The sequence below is a fragment of the Orbicella faveolata genome, unplaced genomic scaffold, assembly GCF_042242905.1.
Source record: "Orbicella faveolata isolate gen_17 unplaced genomic scaffold, um_ofav_v1 contig_35, whole genome shotgun sequence".
NCBI lineage: Eukaryota > Metazoa > Cnidaria > Anthozoa > Scleractinia > Merulinidae > Orbicella > Orbicella faveolata.
This window is the reverse complement of record NW_028301564.1, coordinates 26,857,779-26,880,526: the sequence shown is the minus strand read 5'-3', so window position 1 is coordinate 26,880,526 and position 22,748 is coordinate 26,857,779. Positions and strand designations below refer to the sequence as shown.

General features: G+C 43.7%; 2 protein-coding genes across 3 annotated transcripts; one reads left to right on the top strand and one right to left on the bottom strand.

The window, feature by feature from the left end:
* The first annotated feature begins 2 nt into the window (after positions 1-2).
* LOC110043406 (uncharacterized) lies at positions 3-5,832 on the top strand. 2 transcript variants are annotated; one of them, XM_020748857.2, is made up of 6 exons: positions 3-276; positions 1,579-1,671; positions 2,156-2,313; positions 2,442-2,541; positions 3,179-3,300; positions 4,551-5,832. In XM_020748857.2, the coding sequence occupies exons 1-6, from the start codon at positions 31-33 to the stop codon at positions 4,630-4,632; spliced, it is 801 nt and encodes a 266-aa protein (XP_020604516.2). In that variant the 5' UTR covers positions 3-30; the 3' UTR covers positions 4,633-5,832. The 2 variants fall into 2 exon arrangements, with proteins under 2 accessions (XP_020604516.2, XP_089129871.1); XM_089273745.1 differs by lacking the exon at positions 1,579-1,671.
* On the bottom strand, positions 5,332-22,644 carry LOC110043407 (protocadherin Fat 4-like). Its single transcript, XM_020748858.2, has 5 exons — positions 10,079-22,644; positions 9,454-9,515; positions 8,877-9,181; positions 8,224-8,459; positions 5,332-7,902 (listed from the first exon to the last, which is right to left on the bottom strand). Exons 1-5 carry the CDS (start codon positions 22,262-22,264, stop codon positions 5,920-5,922), a joined length of 14,772 nt encoding a protein of 4,923 aa, XP_020604517.2. The 5' UTR covers positions 22,265-22,644; the 3' UTR covers positions 5,332-5,919.
* Between the last annotated feature and the right edge of the window lie 104 nt (positions 22,645-22,748).

Sequence of the window (22,748 nt, the reverse complement as noted above, 5' to 3'; positions counted from 1 at the left end):
CTCCCTACCATTTAGCTGGAAAAGAGGGATATGAGAGGTGGTTGTCACAGATTTTTGACAAGTTTAGCTTTCCAAATTCGACGCAAGAAAGCTTTCTCCTGGAGATTTTACTGTCAAAATGTATTATCTGGACCAGAAGGATCTGATACAGGCTTTAATCCGACCAAGAGAGCTCTAGATCGAGCAGAAAGACAGTTTGAGTTACTTGGTGCAGAAGCCACCTTTCAGGGATCTGCCCTGAAATTGGAGGATGCTCCAAAACTTAGATTACCTGAGGTGATGTCTCTCTTAGGCCCAGTTCAGACGCCGAACTTTTCATGAGCCGAACTTAATTCGAATTTGGACCGACCCAAATTATCAAATTATTAATTCGCCGAACTTTATTTAGTTTGAACCAAAACACATCGAAATGTCAGAGATTTTCAGGCAAAGTAAAAACTGCCTGCAAAATACGTTGTAATAAGTTATGCATTAGGTTCGGCTCATGAAAAGTTCGACGTCTGAATCAAAGCCGTTCCAAAGCCGAAATTCCCGGCTGAGCTAGGCGGGAAGAACGGCTGGGCCGTTCCAAATTCAAATAGCCGTTCTTAACTGATTCAGACGCCGAACTTTTCATGTACTTAATTCAATATATTTGGTTCGGCTCATGAAAAGTTCGGCGTCTGAACTGGGCCTTAGAGGATACACACACGGCATATTACTGGCTTCTTGGGGTTTATCCCCAGGTCAATCACGGGGATATCTTAGGGAACACGTTGGGATTGCGTGCGTGGGTATTTTGGCACTCCTAAGGACGGGGACTTCATAAGATTGTCAGTGAAGGCCTCTTTACACGAGCTGGGGTTGATTTTTAGCCCGAGTTGAATCACGACAGAGAGTACTGAAAACAAACACTTTACACGAACCCAGGTTTTCAGTGTGCAATAGCATGTGGTTTGCCTCAAGCTTGACCTGGGTTATTTGGGTGAAAGCACCAACGTTAACCCAGGTTAGCTTTTGGCCCAGTGTTTACATGACAGAATTTAAGCAATTTCAACCTTTCTAGCCAGGTCAACCCGATTCTCGACAGTGGGTGTAAACCTTTTAGCCGGATCAACCCAAATCTCAACATGAATCACCTTCTAGCCGGATCAACCCGAGTCTTGACAAGGGTTACCCGGCAAGGGGGCTGACCTAGCTTCACTAATTTTTTCATGTTACAGCGCGAACAAGCATTTGACTGCAAAAGGGTTACCCTTTGTAGTGATTCAACCCAGGTTAGAAAGTAACCCGGGGTTAATTGTATAAATAGGCCCTTAGAGGGAATATCATTGAAGAAGAATATAAACTAGGGTATTTAGCATGCTAAGACTCTCCTATCACTGGGGGTATCACAAAATTAAACTTATTTAATCCGTTTTACAGCCATTTTGTCTGGTATGGCCTACTAGAGGCCAACATGATTCAGAACAAATATGATTAGAACTCTGATAAATGTTCCACCACCGGTATCACATTGATATATGAATATAGTGCAAGGGTGCCTGTTTATGTGCCACCAAGCTTCCCCTAATCTGAAACAAATTCCTGTTTCAGCAGGTTGCCTTTATTGGAAGGACAAGTGTTGGTAAATCCTCTCTTATAAATGCATTGTTGAACCAGAAGAAACTTGTCAGGACATCTAAAAAGCCTGTATGTAAAATACCTATAAAAATCATATATCATTTTTACACCCCCAAAAAGTAATACCTTCGTATTTTCTATAGATTTTGGGAACTGTATTTTGCACCGCTGTTAGATTTTGGGAGATTATGTATTAATGTTGTAAAAACTAACAACCCAGACAAATGAATTGAAAATCTGAGATGTGCTTCCACAGTACTGTGTAGTTCAGTAAAAACCTTTAAAACGTTGAAAATCACCCTTAGCTACCTTGTCATCTTTGTGGTCATCATCACCATCCTCAATATCATTGTCATCATTATATTCCGTCCTTATCATGCCATGGGACACATAAGACCTCACCCCACCATGGAAAGCACCTTTTATGAGCACCTTCTTAATGAGGTTAATTTTAACTTTCTATTTTGGATTAAAAAAATGTGAAAATACAGTTAAATAGTTTTTTTTCTTTTGACTGTGTTGTTTTCATTGTGCAATATGCCTTTTTTTCAAGGGTCACACACGACTTGTCAATTTCTTCAACATTGGTTCAAAGATGTACCTTGTGGATCTACCTGGTTATGGCTATGTAGCAGGCCTAGGAAGCAAGCGTGGTACTGAGCACTTTGTTAATGTTGCAGAATCCTACCTTAAAGAACGGGCTGGGAAAGAGTAAGTTGATAATTATTTTCTCCATCTTTGTGAAAACAGTTTCATCATCTTCAGTTCCTTCTCCTGCATGGCAGAAGGTAACAAGACAGTGCTTGGTGTAAAATTACTGTACATTAAACTTTTTACAGGTTAAGAAGTGTTTGTCTCCTTATTGATGGAAAAGTTGGAGTCAAGAAAAACGATCTGATAGCATTTGAAATGATGGGAGAATTTGGGGGCCCTTTTCAGGTGAACTTTCTTTATTTTACTTGTAACATGGTAGATATCATATGTAGTCTTCAAAGTGATGTTCAGGTTGGCAGAGAAATATGCTGACAAAAAATGGAGGACAAAAGATGTGGTTCATTTGATTGATCCGTGTTTCTGTCCAAGCTTTAATTTTCAAGTACAAACCCATAAAATTAATTGTTGGTCAGGACAGGTTTGATTATAATAACAATAACAATTATAATAGTAATGATAATAGCTGATATAAATAGGTGATTTTCACTCTTGATTATATCACTCTGTGCCTCTGATTACAATTCCAAGTACGACTCTGTTGTTGTTGTTTTTTTAGTGAAAACCAGCTTCAAGTTTCAAACTGTGTAAACAAGGCTTGGCATAGTGTTTAACATTCAGCAACTGACGAAATGTAATATGGACAAGATTACTCTTTGTGTGTATTTTGAGCCCAGTTAGAGCAAAAAGTCTAATGCGAGACTCTAGAATAGACAACTCCGAACATTTCAATGGGCATATAAAGAAACTTAAGGTAGCAACTTATCAACAGGGCAGTACACATTGCACATGTATAGAAATTCGTTATTTTTTTACTTGAGATAAAGTTGGTTCACTATAGCTCTAACTTCTTTTGTTGGTGTAGGTTGTTCTTACAAAAATGGACAAGCTTCCCATAGTAAGGCATCAAATGATGATAGAAGAAGTTTACAAAATAAAAGAAGAGTTTGGACTGAACAATTGTTTTCCCCATATATTTCCTGTAAGGTAAGTTATTCTAATTGATGGTCCCCATATTCGGACTTCTGTTTTATAAACAAAATCAAATCAGGAAATTAACTGACTATTAGCAAGTACTAGCCCGCAAGGGCTACGGGCCAATAGCCCATGAGGCGAAGCCGAATGGGCTATTGACCGGTGTGGCCCTTGAGGGTGAAGGGTCTAATTGTTTTAGTATCACCCAACTAGTTGGACAGAAAAGGCAATAATAAAGTAAGCAAATGCAAGTTGAAGAAATATTTATTTGAGAATAAAACGAAAGAAAGCATCACGCTCAATTGTGCCAATTTCGCTATTCGAGGACCATTACTAATGATAATATTGACAACAATTAATAGTACTCTAGTAGTGTAGCCAATTAAAATCCAGGATTTACATTACTTCACTAGTTGGGTAATACTAAGTGTGTTTATTTTTGCTTTCTAAATGTTGACCCATGGGATGACTTTGCCAGCTGAAGGAAAATTATGAGGGGCTTGTGCGTGATAACTTGAGGCCTCCTTTTAGGGCTCTATTTTGGCTCATCTCACAAAAACTCTTGCATGACAACACTTCTCCAGAAGAAGCATTGCGAGACAATGCAAGTTACCACACAAAGGAGACTACTGAAAGTGGTCATAGTAATTTGCTTTCAGTTCATTTGACCATGCACAGACAGTAGACAATGGAAGTTGTTATGCAACCCAACCCTAATACGTTTTCCGATTTTAGGAGAACATGTCACATGTCATGGGTCAAAACTCACCAACTCCTTAGTGAAACAGCTTGAACTTTCAACTCGCATGTAATCAGGTCTTGAAATCGCGGCAAATTGGTATGCCAGCCAGCATCAAGCAAATAATTTTTTCTTGAAAGTATCAAAATCTCAGAAGTCTCACAAGACTTTTGTTAGTGTCAAAGAGAGCATGTAAAATGATGTTTAGAGTTTAGGGCCTCTTTCTTGTTAAATCCCAGTATAAGAAACAGAAGGTTTTCGAAGTTGACATTTGTTTTCTGGTTGCAATGGCATTGATGTCAACAGGAGTTTCATACATGGAAAGCAGATCATTTAGAGAAGTGATGATGTACAGTAGCTCTACCAAGATCAATGCAGTCTGTGATTGGCTTTTTTGTTATCAACAACAATCAATCAGACACTCAGATACATCATTACTTTGGAAATGTGATTGGTGAATTAGATAGTTGTTTACTCTGGCTACACAGAGAAACTCGCAAGTATCATTCTATGTGTCTTTCAGTGCTAAGGAGAAGACAGGATTATCAGAACTCAGATACTTCATCTGTCTGAACGTCGGAATGAAAAATAGCCAAAACTGGTGAAAGGAAATGACTAGCAGGGAGCAGCAAGGAAGAGATGTGCCGTTACAAAAGAACTAGCCAAACTACAGCTCTGGTGCAGTGCTTTTGCACCTCAACAAACGAGAGTCAACATTTCTGTCCAGGCTCCAAGAAGATTTAACTTGCCAAGGGGCTCACAATACCCTCTGCTTTGGGACATGAAAAGTCCCTTGCAGTGCGACTACTCAAACTGGACCACTTAGTAAAGAGTTAACCAGTCTGACAGTAATCGTTTTCTCAAATAAACCAATGACATTGAAGATTACAAACAATAGACCTTAACAAAATTGCACACCCAACCAAGTGCGAAGTGTTGCGAACCTCTCAGGGAACTTTGCCATTTGTTGATTGGTTAGTTTCGATCCTAAATTTTGTTTGCCTTTCAACGGTTTCGGTTTAGTTGTCGCAAACTGAGTTTTCAAGCTAAATTTTGCGAGCGAAATTTATGATGATAATTCACCGTCAAGGTCTCTGAGAGTGTATATAGCGCAGAGGAGTAAATAGCATTTACGTATTTCTGTCAAACAGACCGTTCCATGTCGTGAAGTAAAGCTACCAGTCCACTGTTCCCAGGTTAGATCAATTCACGTTTTGCATGGCTAGTTTTGTTCTAGTGGCCGGTTTGAGTAGTCGCAGTTCAACGATACTTTCAATAATCAGACATTCGCTGTGGAGACAATATCTATATAAAACGTACTTTAATCAGCATACTTTAATATTTGCTCTGATTCTGTACAAATATAACTTTTGTTCTATTTTTCAAGCGGAAAATTCGGCTTCTGCTGGAAAAGAGGTCGCAAAAGGTTCCTGAACTATAGAAACGTTAAAAATCTGAAAAAAAAAAAAAAAATCGGCTAGACGATGAAAATGTAATGTAAACATGGTTAGCTTGTATGACTACACGTAACCCAAGCGTAATACAAGAGTTTGTATGGAGAAAATTATGGGATAATCATTGTATGGGTAATTCACGGAATAAAGACTCTTATATTGCGCTTGGGTGACCTGTGGTACGATTACAACTAGAGAGTTTCCGAAACACTTGCAAACATTCCTCCATACTGAAGGTTTTCAATTAAGCTGTCCAATTTCAATTAAAACTGTTAAAACTCACAAGCGAATTTGAGAAAACGTTTTCTCCTGACAAAAAGAGAAAATAAACTACAAACACTCTATGTACAACTTGTGTTTTGTTCACGTTTCTATAAAACTTTTCAAATCTCAATAAATAAAAGGCTCACTAACAAAATAATAACATGTTTCTATCCCTTAAACATATTCCTCGTCTTTGGTTCTTGGAGGTCCCGCAGAATCTTTAAGCTGTGCAATGTCTTTGTACACTCCGCGAAGATTGTGGTAGCGCAATCCCCAGTTCAGCACATCGTCCCAGTTGAATAAATCTTTCTTTCCATTTGCTGGCTTGGAGCTCAAAGCGTTTGGTAAAATCTCCTCGTCGCTCATGTTCAACGTGCTGAGAGAGCCTCTGTGAGAAGTTCGGCCCTCGTTCGCTTCAGGATTCTGGTTGCTTGCGTTCATTTTAACATCGTTTAGCTTTGAAAATACCATACTACCGCGGAAGTTGTTGTCCTCTCTACTAGGTTCATCATTGTCGTATTCAAACTCACTGCATGTAAAAGTATCATCGGAACTCTCGCTTGAAGTATCGGGAACTTCGAGAACACTCGACAATTTATCGATTGTCGGCGCGTCTTCGTCGCTTATGGAAGACACTGCATCGAGCAAGCTTCCCGACGGCGGCTGCTTCCGAAGTCTCTCGATCTCTACCGCAGATAATCCCGGCGGCTCCCGACAGTTCAACGATTTGTCCTTGAACGTGTTCGGATCGTATTGGTATGAAACTTCGCTGTAGCCTAGGCTAGCAACCTCGATGTCGTAATGCTCCAGTCTGTCGGAGTTGTCATCAGACCTGAGACCAGCCTCGGAGAAATCCGGAGCGTCATCGCTACTCGAAGAACCCAGCGAACCTTTCCGAAAACGTCGCGAAGACTTCGGGTTCGTCGGTCCACGTAACCTGGGATCCAGGATGCTCCTTGATAGCGGCTGCCGTTTATCCAGACCATGTCTGAAGTGAGGATTGGGAATTTTACGCTCACGATTTTTTGATCTATTGTTGGTGGGCACCGAGCGAGTGTTTTCTTTTTCCAGTGGGGTGCTCCGATGGTTAGGGGTCCTCGACAATCTCGACACATCTCCAAGATCAACAGGTACGTCCTTACCCAAAGCCACTTCATTTCGCATGATAAATTCCCCGTCGGATTCGGAGAAACCCGGGTCGATTTTCTCCTGGGATTTGGTGAGTTTGATCTGATAATCCTCCGGGGCGCCGACGTTGTGTATAACAATGTCTTTGCCGTTCTGCAGGGCCGACTGCCGTAAATCCGTCAGAGACTTCTGGCTCGGATTGCGGATCACCACACCGCTGTCGTCGCTGCTGTGTGAGGGAGACGTCCTCTGCGAGGCGTCTTGGACATCAGCTGCCACCTCAGCTCCGGTCGTAGCGTCAAACTCCACCACGGTCTTGTTATTTGCCTTCTGTCGCAGTCGATAACGACGAGCGAAGATCACCGCTACGATTATCAATATCAATAAAACCAAAAAGAAAGCAATTGCCGCGATCACTCCAGGGCTTAGACGACTGTCGTCATCTCCGTTTCGTCCACCAGTTCCGACGCACTTTCCAACCTCTCCATTACACTTACATGTATAGCTGCCGTCCTTCTGCGGTAAACAAGAGCCATTTATTCCACAAGGATTCGGTTTGCACTGTTTATCGCTGATGCAAGTGGCCAGCTCCCACTCTTCAAAGCAGTAAGGTTTACCCGGGTCTGTGCAGCGAACCGAAGCGCACGAACCACTGCCGTCGCATCCTTCGTCCACCGAGCCGCCCCGAGGTGAAATCGCAGCGAACTTGTTCGGTCCCGAGAAAGACACATGCAGGCCATCAATGCTAAGATCTTTCATGCAGCCAGAGAAACTCGGCAGGTTTAAACCCACGAAAGACGAGTTGTACCCACCCAGGAACCAGGCCTTGATGTCCTTTCCGAGGAAGTCGTGCGCTGAACTGTCGAACAACTTCGTGCGGGCGTCGCCGTCGAGAGTGACAGTCACGCTTTTATCATGGTGGATAATAGTCACGTTATGCCACTCGCCATCTGACACACTGGAAGGAACGGTAAAACTGGCAACGTTACCTCCATTACCGAAACTGTACTTGAGGCTTGCGGACTTTATCTGTTAGAGAAGGAGAAAGTACAACATGAATGTTAATAGGAGGTCTCAGTCTAGACTCGACAAAGCGAACAGAACTCGAAGCGAAAACAATAAATATTTTGCCCATGGCACACGTGACAAAGGCGGAAAACATGCAACCGGTGGAAACACGTGACTAGGTATAAACCGTAAAGCGCGGGGAAAGACGTAACGCGGGTTGCGCGAAAACATCGCTCTGATTGGAGGGTAGAGGAAAATAAAACCTAGCAAAAAATACTCTACAATTATTACCACTTTCAACATTGTTGTGAAATATTGTTTGAATGCAGCAATTGCACTCACCTCTAGAACAGTGTAGCCTGACACAACAGTTGTAGTAGAATCACTGGCGAGAAGGAGAAGACCATTGGCATTTCGAGTACGGAATCTGACAGAAAACTCTTCTTTGCTAGAAGACACTGCTCGTCTCTTTCGAGCCGTGTTACTTTCTCTTTCTTTGCGTTGTTGTTCACGTCGATAACTGTCCTTGAATTGGAGCACTAAGAAGCTGTCTGAGCTGAATTTTACTGGTTGTACTTCTGCAAGGGTGAGGAAAGAAACAGCGATTGTAAGACAATGTATAAAGAATTTGTAAGATATAAGTTCAAACAGAACCATATGGGCGTTCAAAACTGTAAGATAAAAACTTTTAAACATTAAATTCGGTCGACCATGATTTACTGCGGATCCACGAGGCGATAGCCGAGTGGATCCACGGCTACTTTGACAAAGTTATGACGAAATTCATGATCAATAACAGGACAGACGCATGAAAAACTGATGTCAATTTGTTAAAATAATCATTGATAGTCGTTGCTCGAGCATCTTGGTTTCGGGTGCGTAGTGGTTTCTTTCGGTCACCAGCCTGATAATGGCACGGACAGGTTCGCACAGATTTCTAATAAACCATTATCTCTGATATACCCCGAGGTGTTTCCAACAGTCAATGAACTTACCTTGTTCGCAGTTCCTCCCACTGTATCCATCTGCACACTCACAAACGTAATCAAACCAGTAATCCACGCATTTCCCTCCATTCTTACACGTCCCCGAGGTACACTGGCCTAGCCGAGGACAGCGGTCAATGATGCCAGCGGACTCTGTAGCGCTAGCCGGGTCCAGTTTCTTGCCGTTGATGAACAAGTTCCTCACGCAACCAAGAAAATCGTCTGCTTGAATATGCTGGCCAGGGTGATCCAGCGAACGATCGAAGTCCTTTATCCCGCCAATAAACAACGGCGAATTAGACAAGTCCAGTTGACTGCACAGGAAAATAAGGTCGTCCGTCAGAACAGAATTGCAAGTCGTTTATCGACAAAAGCACCAAGATCCACTTCAAAATTCTCATTACTTTGTTCATATATTTTTTAATTAAGCCGGGGGAGAATTAAGTTTTATTGTTCATATATTTTTTAAATAAGCCGGAGGAGAATTAAGTTTTAGGTCAGGGCAATTTCCCAGGACGGTGAGATTCTACAGAGCTTCACTTGAACTGAATTTGACCACAAATAAATAAACATTTTTGATACTTACTCAAATTCTCCTTCAGATTCCACCATAACTTTGGCAGACGAATCTACAGTCACTTCACCAACCTGTCAAACAATGCAAGGGCTCAATAAATGTTGTAAACATTCAAACTGAATAATCTTTTGTTTGAATACAGAGCGATTTTCAATTGGGTGTCGTAAAACCAAAACCAAAGTAATCACTCTAGCCAATCACAAAGCGCACAGACAATCCAGTGAACCAATCAAAACTCAAAGTAATTACATGTAGCTGACGCGAAGGGCGGGAAAACGTGTAGCAGCGAGTCACGATTGGTTTTGGTTTAACTTCTTATTGGATAAAAATTGGCGCGTGTTTTTTAAGCCAATTGTATAGTGTAGACAATGCAAAACCAATTACTTTTAGACGACACTCAGATGAAAACCGCTCTGTTAGCCACTAGAATGTGTTGTTATTGCCGACATTTGCTCCTAATACAGAATACAAGAATATCAAGGAGCTGCTGCTTCATCTTGAGGTATCAAATCTCCTTACTTGCCCATATATGTCATTGTACTTAGTACTAAGAACCAAAATCCTCACGTCTGCTTTACAATGCTGAAATTGTAAGGAGAAAATAGAGTTTGTTCACACAAGATAACGCACTCACCTTCCTATTTCTAATCGCCGTGACAATGTGCCACTGTCCATCGTCTATAGACTTGCCATGCTCCACAACAACTGCACTTCTTGCATAGCCGAGATTAAACGACATCTGGATCTTTCCGCCAATGACCTGTATGGCGATGAAATCGGAGTCTCCGCTATACCTCCCGTCTGCGTTGTAAAGCAACAAACCTTCACTCTTGGCCGTGGAAATCTCGAAAGTGATGTTGTTGAACTTACGCTGTTGTAGACTCTCCAGGGTGGGCAGCGTTAGATACGACACAGATTCAAACCCGAGACACGAGCACTGACAAGCCTTTCCAGAATCGCAGCTACACTTAGGTTGAGCCCAGCTATTGGAAGAGGATACTCGGCAGAAATCGAAACCAGATGAGCAGTTGGCCCCCAAATAACCAGGTTTGCAGTGACACTTGTAGCTCCCCACGAGATTCTCGCATCGTCCGTCGTTCTTGCAAGGCTTCTGTTGACACTCGTCTATATCGTTGGCACAAGCGGATCCGTTAAAACCGGCCGGACATTGGCATTCGTACGAGAAATCTTTGTCCACGCAAGTGGCTCCGTTCTGACACGGTTTGGAGTTGCATCCTTTCTCGCTGATCTCGCACGTCTCCCCGATGTAGCCGGGTTTGCACACGCACTTGAACCTCCAGTCGTAATCCACAGATAAGAATATCACCGGCAGAGTATCTACAGTGGTCGTGGTTCCCAGGGTTTGAACGTAACTGGTGCATTCGCCGCCATTCTGACAGGGACTGCTAGCAGTACAAGGAGTGTAGTCCACATTCTGTATCACGACATTACCATTTCTTTCCAGTTCAGCTTTGTTTTTGCTCAGCAGGTCAGAGAGCGCTTCTCTTGTTATGTACTGCAAATCGTGCGTTTTCGCGGCGACCGACAAGTCGACGAAACCTCCTGATACAGACTTGACACTGAAGAGCTGCGACACAAAACCACGCGGAAGAATACGATTGATCGCATCTAAGAAATCCTGATAGGACCGAGAAAGGAACATTTCTGGGCCTGCCGCCTGCACTCTCACTGTTATACTATTGTTAACCGTTAGCGAGTTGTAGGCGACGAAACGCACTTTAACATCGTATGAAACTGCTGATTTGCCGTCAGTTGCGTTCACTACCAAATCATGGTCAGCGCTTCCATCGTATTTCGTGTTTGTCCTCAAAATGCAGCTTCTTGGAAGGAAATTGAACAATCCGTCGCTGTTCTTGAGAATCTGGCATGTCAAGACGTCATCGACATCCGGGTCATCAGGTTGGACGTTAGCTACTGTCCCGGATGCGAAGCTGTTAAGGCTGTTCACGTGCACCACACGTGCGGTCGGGCGGGGGGCATTGTCATTCACATCCTGGACGAGAATTTGGCAGTACGACACGGCGGACAACTTTGGGGAGCCACCGTCTGAAATTTGGATAGACAAGTTGTATGATGAGATAGTCTCGCGGTCCAGCTCTGCGGTTGTTGTTATCATACCACTAGCGCTGTTTAACTGGAACTTTCCGTAGTCGGTGCCGCTGATGGAGAACGCATAGGGTCCTCGATTGGGATCTACATCTAGGTCTTGGGGTCGCAATGTCACTACAGTGGTACCAGCGGGTTTGTTCTCTTTGACCATGCCCGTAAAGTTGACAGGAAGGCGAGGCGCATTATCATTGACGTCATCAAGATTTACAATGACAGTAGCGTTGCCGGACATAGGAGGGAGCCCTTTATCTGTGGCGGTGACTGTCAGGTGGTACTGTGGGATGGTCTCTCTGTCGAGCCTCTTCGCTGTCCTTATTCTTCCTGTAATCAGATCGATGGTAAAAGCATCTCCAGTGTTGCCAGCGAGAATTCTGTATTCTATCCTTGCTCCTTTCGGCTGATTGGCAAAATCGTCGTCCACAGCCGTGACATTAGTAACAGGCTGGCCAGGATTCTGTTCCTCCTTGACACTGGCATGATAAACACTTTTGAGGAATCGAGGAGCATCGTTAGCGTCCGTGACTGTGACAATTATCGTCGCTAGATCGCTGGTATCAGGCGTCGCGCTTGTCTGTAACGCATTCTTCGCGAGAACTCGAAGCGTTACAATCCCAAATTGCTCGCTGTCCAGCTTCCCAGAGACACTCAGAACCCCCGTGTAGCGATCTATGCTGAATCCTTGACTGTTACTTTCTCCGACCAGCAAATAAACGACCTCACCATCCGGACCCTTGTCTTGGTCTGTTGCGTGTATTTGAGTCACAGACTGCCCAAGTGGTGCGTTCTCCGCCACAGAAGCCTGGAAAAGAGACTTGTTAAACTTCGGTGTATATTCATTCACACTGGTCACGTGAACAAGCACTGTAGCCATTGGTTGTGATTCTAATGGAGGCAATGCCTTATCTCTGGCCATGATGGACAACTCGTACAACTGTTTCACTTCGTAGTCGAACACAGTCTTGCTGTTGATCTGTCCGCTGGTTGGATTTATTTCAAATGACACCAAGAGATCTGTGTTGGAGATGCTGTATTCCACCCGTCCTTTGTCGCCCTGATCGGGATCTGAAGCTGTAACAGTAAGAATCGATGCCCCAGGTGCTGTATTCTCTGCAATATATCCATCGTATTCTTGACTTGAGAAAACCGGTCGGTTATCGTTGGCGTCCAGGAGTGAAATTCGGACAGTCACAGTGTCCGAACGAGGCACTTTTCCACCGTCTGTAGCCACAACGCTGAGTACAATTTTACTGGAAAACTCGTAATCCAGCGCCTTCTTCACTAAGATTGAACCGTTCTCTCGACCAATTCCAAGAAATCCTGGCGGATCACTGCTCTCTATGCGATAAACCACTTGGCCGTTCGTTCCTGCGTCCGAATCTGAGGCACTTACTTTTCCAACTTCATCCCCCACAGGCACTGTTTCCTGTACAGGAAAATTGTATTGGCTAACTTGAAACTTGGGTGTGTTGTTGTTGGGTTCTACAATTTCCACGTGAAGACTGGCAAAACTCTCCTTGGCGGGTTGTCCCGTGTCCCGAGCCCTGACCCGTAGGTAGAACACGCCCAGAGTATCAAGGAGACTGGCGGCAGTGACATTACCGCTATCTGGATCAATGTTAAACCACGATGTTCCGTTCCCGCTGACTGCCTCGTAGCGTACCAGCGCATTTGTGCCTGCATCCTGATCATCAACCGCCTTTATGCGCGCTACTGTCTCGCCGGCCCTTGTACCACGAACGGCGAAGAAATCATACGAAGGAGACGTGAATACTGGGGTGTGGTCATTACTGTCAGTCACCTCGACAATGACAGGCACAGTTTCTTCGAAAAATGGCGAATAAGAATTCCTGGCTTTCACCGTCACATTGTAAAAGTTCTCGTTCCCAGCAGCGCTCGGTTTCTTGTAGACCAGTACCTTATTGAGGCGTAAAACACCTGTCTGACGACCTATTGTGAAAGTATCGCTTGAAGGAGATGGCAGAATAGAGTACAGGATTTCAGCGTTGGTTCCCTCGTCATCATCCACGGCACTCACGTTCATCGCCGCAGCTCCAACTGGCAGTTTTTCGCGAATTTGTTGTGTCAAAGGATCAGAAAGGAATCTTGGTGGACTGTCGTTAACATCCAAGATAATCACAGTGAAGTTAGACGTCGTTATGTGCTGTGAGTCACTCACTGTCACTTGCAGTGTGTAGTGGGATTTCACCTCTCGATTCAGGGCGTTCTTCACGGTCAGTCTGCCGTTATTTGCATCAAGAGTGAACGCATCGTCTGGATTTCCAGCCGCGGCAAAACCAAATTGCAGCAGGGAACCAATTTGAGTATCAGCATCTTGAGCGCTCAGCACAGCAACAAGGCTTCCCACAGAAACGTTTTCGTAAACGGAGGCTGTCCGAGGATCTTCAAAAATAGGGGGGTTGTCATTGATATCCTGCACGTTTACCACCACAACTGCTTCGCTAGCCATGGACCTGTTTGCCACATCTTCAGCGCGAATTTTAAATGTGTACGAAGAGATTTTTTCATGGTCGAGTCGAACTTTGGAAGAGACACGCCCGGTCTTGGAAGAAACTGCAAAAGCTGAACTGGCCTGGCTGTTAGCAGACACCAGTTTGTACTCCAACACTGCATTGGCCGCCGAGTCAGAATCCGACGCGGACACCCACAACACTGTTGTGTTGACAGGGAGTTCCTCTTGAATGTCCGCTCGATAAATGTTCTGTGAGAATACAGGACGGTTGTCATTCTCATCAATGACTTCCACGTGGATTGTGACGAAGCCCGAGAGTGGCTGGCTGCTTCCATCCTTGGCACCAATCACCACAGTATAATTCCTCTGTTCCTCATAGTCCAAGTGCGACTTGATCTTTAACTCTCCGTCAACATTATCCAGCTCAAATACATCTCCCACGTTGCCTGCAGCAATGAAGTAAGCCGTGTGTCCGGTTGCATTGACAGTGACCAATTTAGTCCCCACTGACGCCTGCTCGGAGACCCGGATACTTTGGTCCTGATGTTGGAATACTGGGAATGATCCTGACTTCACACTGATTTGTACGTTTGTAGTGTCGGAGCGCTGTGGTGCATTCACGTTCGAGGCCTTCACACTAAAAGAATACGATAAGGGGCTTGAGGGTACGTTTTGGGCCACAGTGATGATGCCTGTTCTTGGAGCAATATTAAAGACTGCAGAAGAGCCACTTATTATGGTGTACTCGGACTCAGCGTTAGGGCCTATATCTTCATCCACAGCAGACACCATAATGACAAAAGTACCTGGAGGAGCACCTGGCGCTACTGTTGCTGTATACTGACTTGAACCAAACACAGGATCAAAGTCATTCACATCTTCAACCGTTACAACTAACTCAGCTTTTCCTTGTCGACTGCTGGTCCCTCTGTCAGTGGCCACCACTTCCAGCCTATACACCGGAGTCACTTCACGATTGAGGGGAGCAGTGGTTGTTATTTTTCCAGTATCAGAGTCAATCTTAAACAAGTCGAAAGTCATGGTCAGTGAGTATGTGATCTTTGCGTTTATTCCAGCATCAGCATCAGTCGCAGTCACTTGCAAGACACTGGCACCTGCAGCAGCATTTTCCCTGACTGAAGCTCTGAGACTGGCCGGCTGGAACACCGGTGGGTTGTCATTTTCATCGCTCACTTTCACAATGACCTCGGTTTCTCCTTCACGGGGTGGTGTTCCTCCATCTGTAGCCAAAACTTTCAGCGTATACTCAGCCCGCTTCTCTCTGTCCAAATCACTCTTCAGTCCTATCTGACCAGTAAGGCTGTTGATTTTAAAAACACCATCACCATCAATGATGTCATAAGTGACGCTGCCATTTCTCCCTTCATCGTTGTCCACAGCTTTCACAGTGATGACATCGGGATCAAGGTCATTTTCAGGAACTTGTGTGGTGTAAGAAGCTTGAGAGAAGGAGGGAGTGTTGTCATTGATGTCAAGTAGAATAATCTCCAGCACCTTGTCAGTGAACTGTGACGGTGCTCCCAGGTCAGACGCTCGAATGACAAGGCTATACTTGGGTGTGGTCTCTCTGTCCAGGGACCTGATGGTACTTAGTATCCCATTCTTGGAATTCATCTCAAAGGTTCCATTCTCATTTCCAGACATGATCCTGTAGCGCACTTCTGCATTGCTACCTTCGTCAGCATCCGTGGCTGACAAGCTTGTAACTTGACTTCCAATCAAAATGTCCTCATCAACTCTCACTTCACTCGGCCCTGGCTGGAAAGTTGGTGCATGGTCATTGTAATCGTCAACTAAAATTGTCATCTTCAGTTCTGCACGCCTCACTGGAACACCCTGGTCTGCTGCAATCACTTTGACAAGATAGCGGTCTCTGACTTCACGATCCAGGCTTCCTGACACTCGGAGCACACCATCGGTCGCGCCTAAGCTAAATGGTGCCAGAGCATCAATCTTGACTAGACTAAAACTAATCTTGCTGTTACTTCCTGCGTCTGAATCAGCTACCATGACCATGGTCACAATATCACCAATTGTCGCATGCTCAGATATGTGGGTGATATTACTGGATATGAAATATGGGCTGTTATCATTGACATCTTCGATGTTCACAGTGACAGTTGCTGTGCTTGATAATTGAGCTGCCACAGGTACTGCCTGGTCTCTTGCCATTATGGTGAGAAAGTAGGAACTCTTTTTCTCACGGTCAAATTCTTTAAGGTTGTAGATAGTACCATTTGAGTAAATTGAGAAAGTGCGGTCATTGTTTCCAGAGAGTATTGTGTATGTAAGGAGTGCATTGGTGCCAAAGTCCTTATCAGTAGCTGACACGCTCTCAATACTGCTGTGTGTTGCAGTGCCTTCTGAGACACTTACAGAGTACCAACTTGGTTTAAATTGCGGAACATTATCATTCCTGTCCAACACATTCACATAAACTTCAACATGGGCAGTCATAGATGGATCACCACTGTCGCTTGCCGAGACATTGAGAATGAAAATTTCAACAGCCTCTCTATCAAGCAATTTTGCAACCTTAAGATTTCCACTCATTGGGTCAACAGAGAAGATGTCTTGGTGACTCCCTGTAATGCTGTAGCTGATAATGGCATTTGGTCCAGTGTCGCTGTCTGATGCCATCACGGTCCCTATGACAGTACCAACTGCAGTCCCCTCCACAGCATCAAAAGAATAAAACAAATGAGAAAATTGAGGTTCATTGTTATTAGCAGCAGTCACTGTCACCATTACAACACAGCTTGAGTATAGTCTTGGACTCCCTTTATCTGTTGCAGTCACATTTAAGCTGTACTTTGCTCGAGATTGATAACTGAGTACTGTCCAGGTGGTAATCACACCTGTTGTGATATTAATTTGGAATGCATTGCCATCATTCCCATCCACAATGGAATACTCAAGTTCCGCATTGGATCCGTCATCTTTGTCAACAGCAGAAACAGTTACAACACTTGCACTGGCTGGAAGATTTTCTTTTACACTTGATCTGTAAACACTGGACAAAAATATTGGGTTGTTATCATTCTTATCTCCCAGGGAAATTTCCACTGTAACACTGCTGGTCCAAGCACTTGATCCACTCAAATCCACTGCATATACAGTCAGCACAAACAGAGATGTGGAGAAAATCTCACGGTCAAGCTCAAAGGCAGTTGTGATGTCACCATTGTCTGCATTCAAGACAAATGAACCATTACTGGAATCAGAGGTGATGTAGTATTTGATTATTGCACCAGGTAAACTTGGAGTAAATGTTGCTTGAACTCGAGTAACCAATGTCCCTTTACCACTGTTTTCATCCACAGAGTCTCTGTAGATCACTGAACTGAATGTAGGGCCACTGTTTGGCTGTCCCTTCTTGAAGACTGTCACAGTAGTGTCGGTACTAAGAGAAGGAACACCACTATCCTTGGCCGACACTGTTAGGGTGAAACGCAGCTGGTTACTGGGTAACTGAGATTTTGCAAATAACTCTCCTGTGTTTGAGTCTAACCGGAAAATGTTGGTATCTCCACTCTTGATGACATAGTCTACCTTTCCATTCACTCCGGTATCAGCATCCTTGGCTAGTATAGTCGTGACAAGATCATTAGCCGCTAAATTGCCAACCACTGCCACACCAGGAGCAGTCACAAATCTGGGTTTGTTGTCATTCACATCCTTTAGCACAACTATAATCTCCTTGGTGGATGAAAGTCTCTTTGGCTCAGGACTTGCATTGTCCATAGCCCTGATAACAAGTTTATATGAGTGGGCATGTTCACGGTCTAGCTTCTGTCTTGTCTTGATCATACAAGTTACAGGGTTCACCTTGAAAGCCATGTCTTCAACTGGGGTCTGACTGTCAATACTAAATGTTACATGGCCATTTTCTCCACTGTCCTTGTCAGTCGCTGAACACTGACCAATCTCAGAACCAACTGTAACATTTTCAAAAACACGGATAGTATTTGGCTGATCTGCAAACTTTGGAGCATTGTCATTTTCATCAAGGACATTAACACTGAGCCATGACACAGAAGACTGGGGTGGGCTTCCACGATCATCTGCAGTTATATTGAGAAGATACTTTGTTGTCTTCTCAAAGTTGAGTGGCTTGATGAGAAATACCTCGCCTGTCAGGTGATTGATGTCAAATACAGCTTCCAAATTTCCAGATGTAATAGTGTATGCAATCTCAGAATTGACACCTTCATCCATGTCAGTTGCCTGCACCACAGCAATTTGGGAAGATAATGCCAAATTTTCAGAGACATTAACAGTGGAGAACGTCACATTGAATTTAGGCTTGTTGTCATCAGCATCACCCACCACAATTTCAAGACGCACTTGAGAAAACATGGAGGAGTTGGAAGTATCAGTTGCTTGAACAGTGAGAGTGTAATGATCCACTACTTCTCTGTCAAGTGAGGAGTTGAGAAAGAGATTTCCATCGACGGGATCGATGTAAAACACTTGTGGACTAGGTCCAGCTACAATGGAGAAATTGAAGTTGGCATTCTCTCCGTCATCAGGGTCTGTTGCCATGACTTTGTAAACAATTCCTACTTGAGACGACTCTTGAACTGTCACATAAACCACTGAACGGCGGAACCAGGGTAGGTTGTCATTTTCATCTTCAATTGTAACTACCACAATAGCTGAATCTTGTCTTGATGGTGTGTCATTGTACTCCGCCTTTGCTAGAAATGTTACAACATTGTGTCCACTCTGCGAAACTAGTTGCTCACGATCAAACATTCTTCTTGTAATGATTTGTCCTGTTTGCGAATCAACTACAAAATCCTCCTGAACTGCGACAAGAGAATAAACAACCCTCCTGTCTTTCAAGGAATTATCTGCCTTAAGAAGTAGTTGGCCAACACTGGTACCTGGTAGTTGGTTTTCCATCAGAGTAAATTCAAAAGTGTCATTAACAAACATGGCTTGATGCTCAGTGGAATCTTGAATGTTAACTGTAACTGAAGCAGAACTTGTGAGAGGTGGAGTTCCCTTGTCAGTTGCAGTAACTGAGATCTGGAACGAACTCTTTGCTTGGTTAAGATTCTTTGTTACATACAACAATCCTTCTGAGGAAATTCCAAAGAATCCTTCCTCATTGCCTTGTGGAGCAATCAAATATGTCAGCATGCCATTGTCACCAGCATCTGGATCAAAAGCAATAACAGGAAGGAAGCGCTTATCCACAGGCAAATTACGGGGAATGTCAACAACTGATGAGGATGACAAAAATCTTGGTGGTTGATTAGTTTCAATGCTCACAGTTAACATAAAGGCTGCATGAAGCGGAGGGGATCCTTGATCAGAAGCAAACACTTGCAGCATATATACAGGATCATCTATACTGGTTATCTTCCTGGCCAATGAAACCACACCTGAAGTAACATTCACTTTAAAAAGGCCATTGCCATCAGCAGTCAACTGATAATGAACCACACCATTCAGACCAGCATCTTCATCAGATGCTGAAGCCAGGTAAATGTCTTTCCCGACAGCCCAGGTAGCATCAATAGTCACTTGTGCACTAGGAGTTTTGAAGACTGGGGGATTGTCATTTCGGTCCAAGACATTTATGTTCACTGACGTACTTGCAGATAAGGGACGCACTGTTCCCACCTTGGCTAAAACACTAATGAAGTAGTTATCTTTCACTTCCCTGTCCACATGTCCATCGACCATAATAATTCCACCAGCACCGTCAACAAGGAACAAATTGTTTGGATCACCTGAAACTATGGAGTACTGAATGCTCTTATTGTTGGCTTTTGTAGTGGCAATGACCTTTCCAACATATGTCCCAGACGGAACATTCTCATACACTGAGAAGTTGTAGATCCTGAATTCAAACTTGGGAGGATCATCTGACTGTCCTTGGACAGTGATTTCTACTGACGCTGGCTGTTTTGCGTATAGACCACCCATGTCTTGAGCAGTAATGTTCAGTTTGTAAAATCCTCGTCCTTGACCGTCAAGTGAAGAAAGAGTTTTTATTTCTCCAGTAGAGCTGTTAATTGAGAATTCTCCATAATCACCATCAGCAATGACATAGATGATCTTCCCATTAGTCCCCACATCTGCATCGGTTGCAGTTACTTGGGTAATGACGTTTGGTTGGGTATTTGTTAGCACACTTTCAACATAGGTGACAGGGTAAAATATTGGGTAATTATCATTTACATCTGTGACATGCAAATGCACCAAAGTTGTTGATGACAGTGGTGGACTGCCATGATCACTGGCCTTGATAGGTATGGTGTAGAAGCTTTTAACTTCACGATCAAGTTCTACCTTTGTAGTCAAGACACCAGTTGTTAGTGTGATGCAAAAAGTGTCAATTATTTCTTGGGAAGAGGAATCAATCACATATGTTACATTACCATTATCACCAGCGTCACTATCTTTAGCTTGTAGTGTCATAACAGTAGTTCCAGGATTCAAGTTCTCTACCAGTGTCTTGTTATAGACATCCTGAGAAAATGTTGGTCGATTATCATTGACATCACTGATTGTTACAGTCACCACCGTGGTACTGTTAAGCGGTGGCAGACCCTTGTCCTTAGCAAGTACAGTCAAAGAAACTTGACGCAACTTTTCTCTGTCTAGAAGCCCAGCAGTGGTAATAAGGCCTGACAAAGAGTCAATCTGAAACCAGTGCAAGCCATTACCACTTAATATTGAGTACAAAATCTGGCCATTAATCCCTTCATCGGAATCAATAGCTGTCATATGATAAACAGTACTTCCATTCTGGGCAAATTCACTGATGGATGCGGAATAACTTTGCTTGGTGAAAGATGGAACTTCGTCATTGATATCTGTAACTGAGACAAAAACCTGTTTCGATGTATTAAGGCTGGGATTTCCTCCATCTTTGGCAGTCACTGTGATGTTATAGGATGGAAACCTTTCTCGATCTAAAGGCGAAACAGTTTCAAGTTGGTAAATATAGTCAGTTCCCTGAGGCGGAGCAAATTTGAGAGTCAAGCTAAAGCTTCCATTTCCATTGGAAACGGACGTAGTTACTTGCCCGTTTGGACCAGAAAAGTCGTCAAGATCTGTCACTACGACAGTTGCTATAAGTTGACCAGCAGAAGCACCTTCAGATACTTCCTCGGGGATGATACGACTTGCATAGTACACATTTATCAGCGGTTTGTGATCGTTGACATCTCGTATCTTTATTTCCACTTTGGCTCTGCCATTTTTCGGTTGCACACCTTCTGGCTGATCTCTAGCGAGAACATCAAAAGTGTAAAGCTTTCTTGTCTCGTAGTCGAGAGGATTTCGAGTTCTAATCACCCCTGTTGTTGAGTTCAAGTCGAACAGCTTCGAATCACCATCCGTATCATCAAAATAATAAATTATTTGACCGTTCGAGCCCTGATCTTTGTCTGTTGCAGTCACAGCTAATATCTCCACGCCAGCTGGAGTATTTTCGTCCACCAAAGCATTGTACAAGTTTGTTGTAAACACCGGATTGTTATCGTTCAAATCCACGAGTGTAATATTTACCAAACAATAGGCATGCAGTGATGGTGTTCCTCGATCGCTTGCAGAGATATTCAACTCATAAACAGACACATTTTCTCGATCAAGACTTCCTTGGGTAATAACACACAAGTCGTAGCCACCGCATTCGGTCGAATTCCTACCGAGTTGAAACTTCCCTGCATCGTTGCCGGAAATGATGGAGTAATCAATGGTGCCATTTTCTGCTTCATCTCTGTCAGACGCCGGGTCTAACGCGTACACGCTGTTCACAAGCGCATTTTCGAAAATACTGACAGGAAAGTCAGACGAAGTAAATTCTGGAGGGTTATCGTTAATATCGTCCACATATACAATCACGTCGATAGAGGAAGGAGTAGGTGAAGTCCGAACTCGCAGAGCGATCGGATTTGAGTTCAAACTGTCCCGATCGATTCGCGAAGCTGTGGTGATCACTCCAGTTACAGAATTTAAGGTAAACCGTAACGGATTCCCTTCAAATGTATATGATACTCCAGGTGAAGTAGTAATTTGTCCGACGAAGGCTCCCGGTGATAATTCTTCTTGGACATGAAAACTGTATTGTGTAGCAGAAGCGGGTAAAATTGTTGCATACAAACACACAAGCGTCCATAGTAATGTACCATGCCGCAATCGAACCCTCTTTTTTCCAGCGAGGGTTTCTTCAACCATCGTTTCTAAGTTCAGTCGATTCCGTGAGAACTTCAGGTGTCATAATAGGGAAAGACGAACGACAGTTCCAAACTTGAGAGCGACCATAGTCGTAAAGTCTAGAGTCACTACAGAAAAATCATTACAAAACCGTTAGTGCGTTACGCGGACGGTCGAGACTTCACCATGTTCAGTATCCCGTATTCTAAACTTCAGCAAAATTGTCGCTGCTTTCAACCGATTACACGCTAGAGATTCAAACAACGATATCTCTCACACTTCTCCACGACTCAAAGAATGCGAAAATTCGCGTTTCCAAGCGAATATTCCGAGAGACTCACGTTCTACTTTTCGGGATAAAATTTATGAATACAAGCAATAGCAAAGTCACCGCTATGATTGAATCTGTCAATCATTAATGACGCGTATCAGTCTAACAACACCAGTGGGAGGAGTTTTATGAAGGCACGTGACCCAACAAACAAATTGTATACATTCCTTGCAA

What these genes read in the sequence shown, in the direction of transcription:
- LOC110043406 (XM_020748857.2), top strand. Translation starts at nt 31, where the DNA reads ATGAGAGGTGGTTGTCACAGATTTTTGACAAGTTTAGCTTTCCAAATT. An exon ending in CAAAACTTAGATTACCTGAG is followed by an intron (nt 277 to 1,578) that starts GTGATGTCTCTC and finishes CTGTTTCAGCAG; the next exon opens with GTTGCCTTTATTGGAAGGAC. An exon ending in TCAGGACATCTAAAAAGCCT is followed by an intron (nt 1,672 to 2,155) that starts GTATGTAAAATA and finishes CTTTTTTTCAAG; the next exon opens with GGTCACACACGACTTGTCAA.
- LOC110043407 (XM_020748858.2), bottom strand. Translation starts at nt 22,264, where the DNA reads ATGGTTGAAGAAACCCTCGCTGGAAAAAAGAGGGTTCGATTGCGGCAT. An exon ending in GAATCTGAAGGAGAATTTGA is followed by an intron (nt 9,182 to 9,453) that starts GTAAGTATCAAA and finishes TTTCCTGTGCAG; the next exon opens with TCAACTGGACTTGTCTAATT. An exon ending in TGGGAGGAACTGCGAACAAG is followed by an intron (nt 8,460 to 8,876) that starts GTAAGTTCATTG and finishes TCACCCTTGCAG; the next exon opens with AAGTACAACCAGTAAAATTC.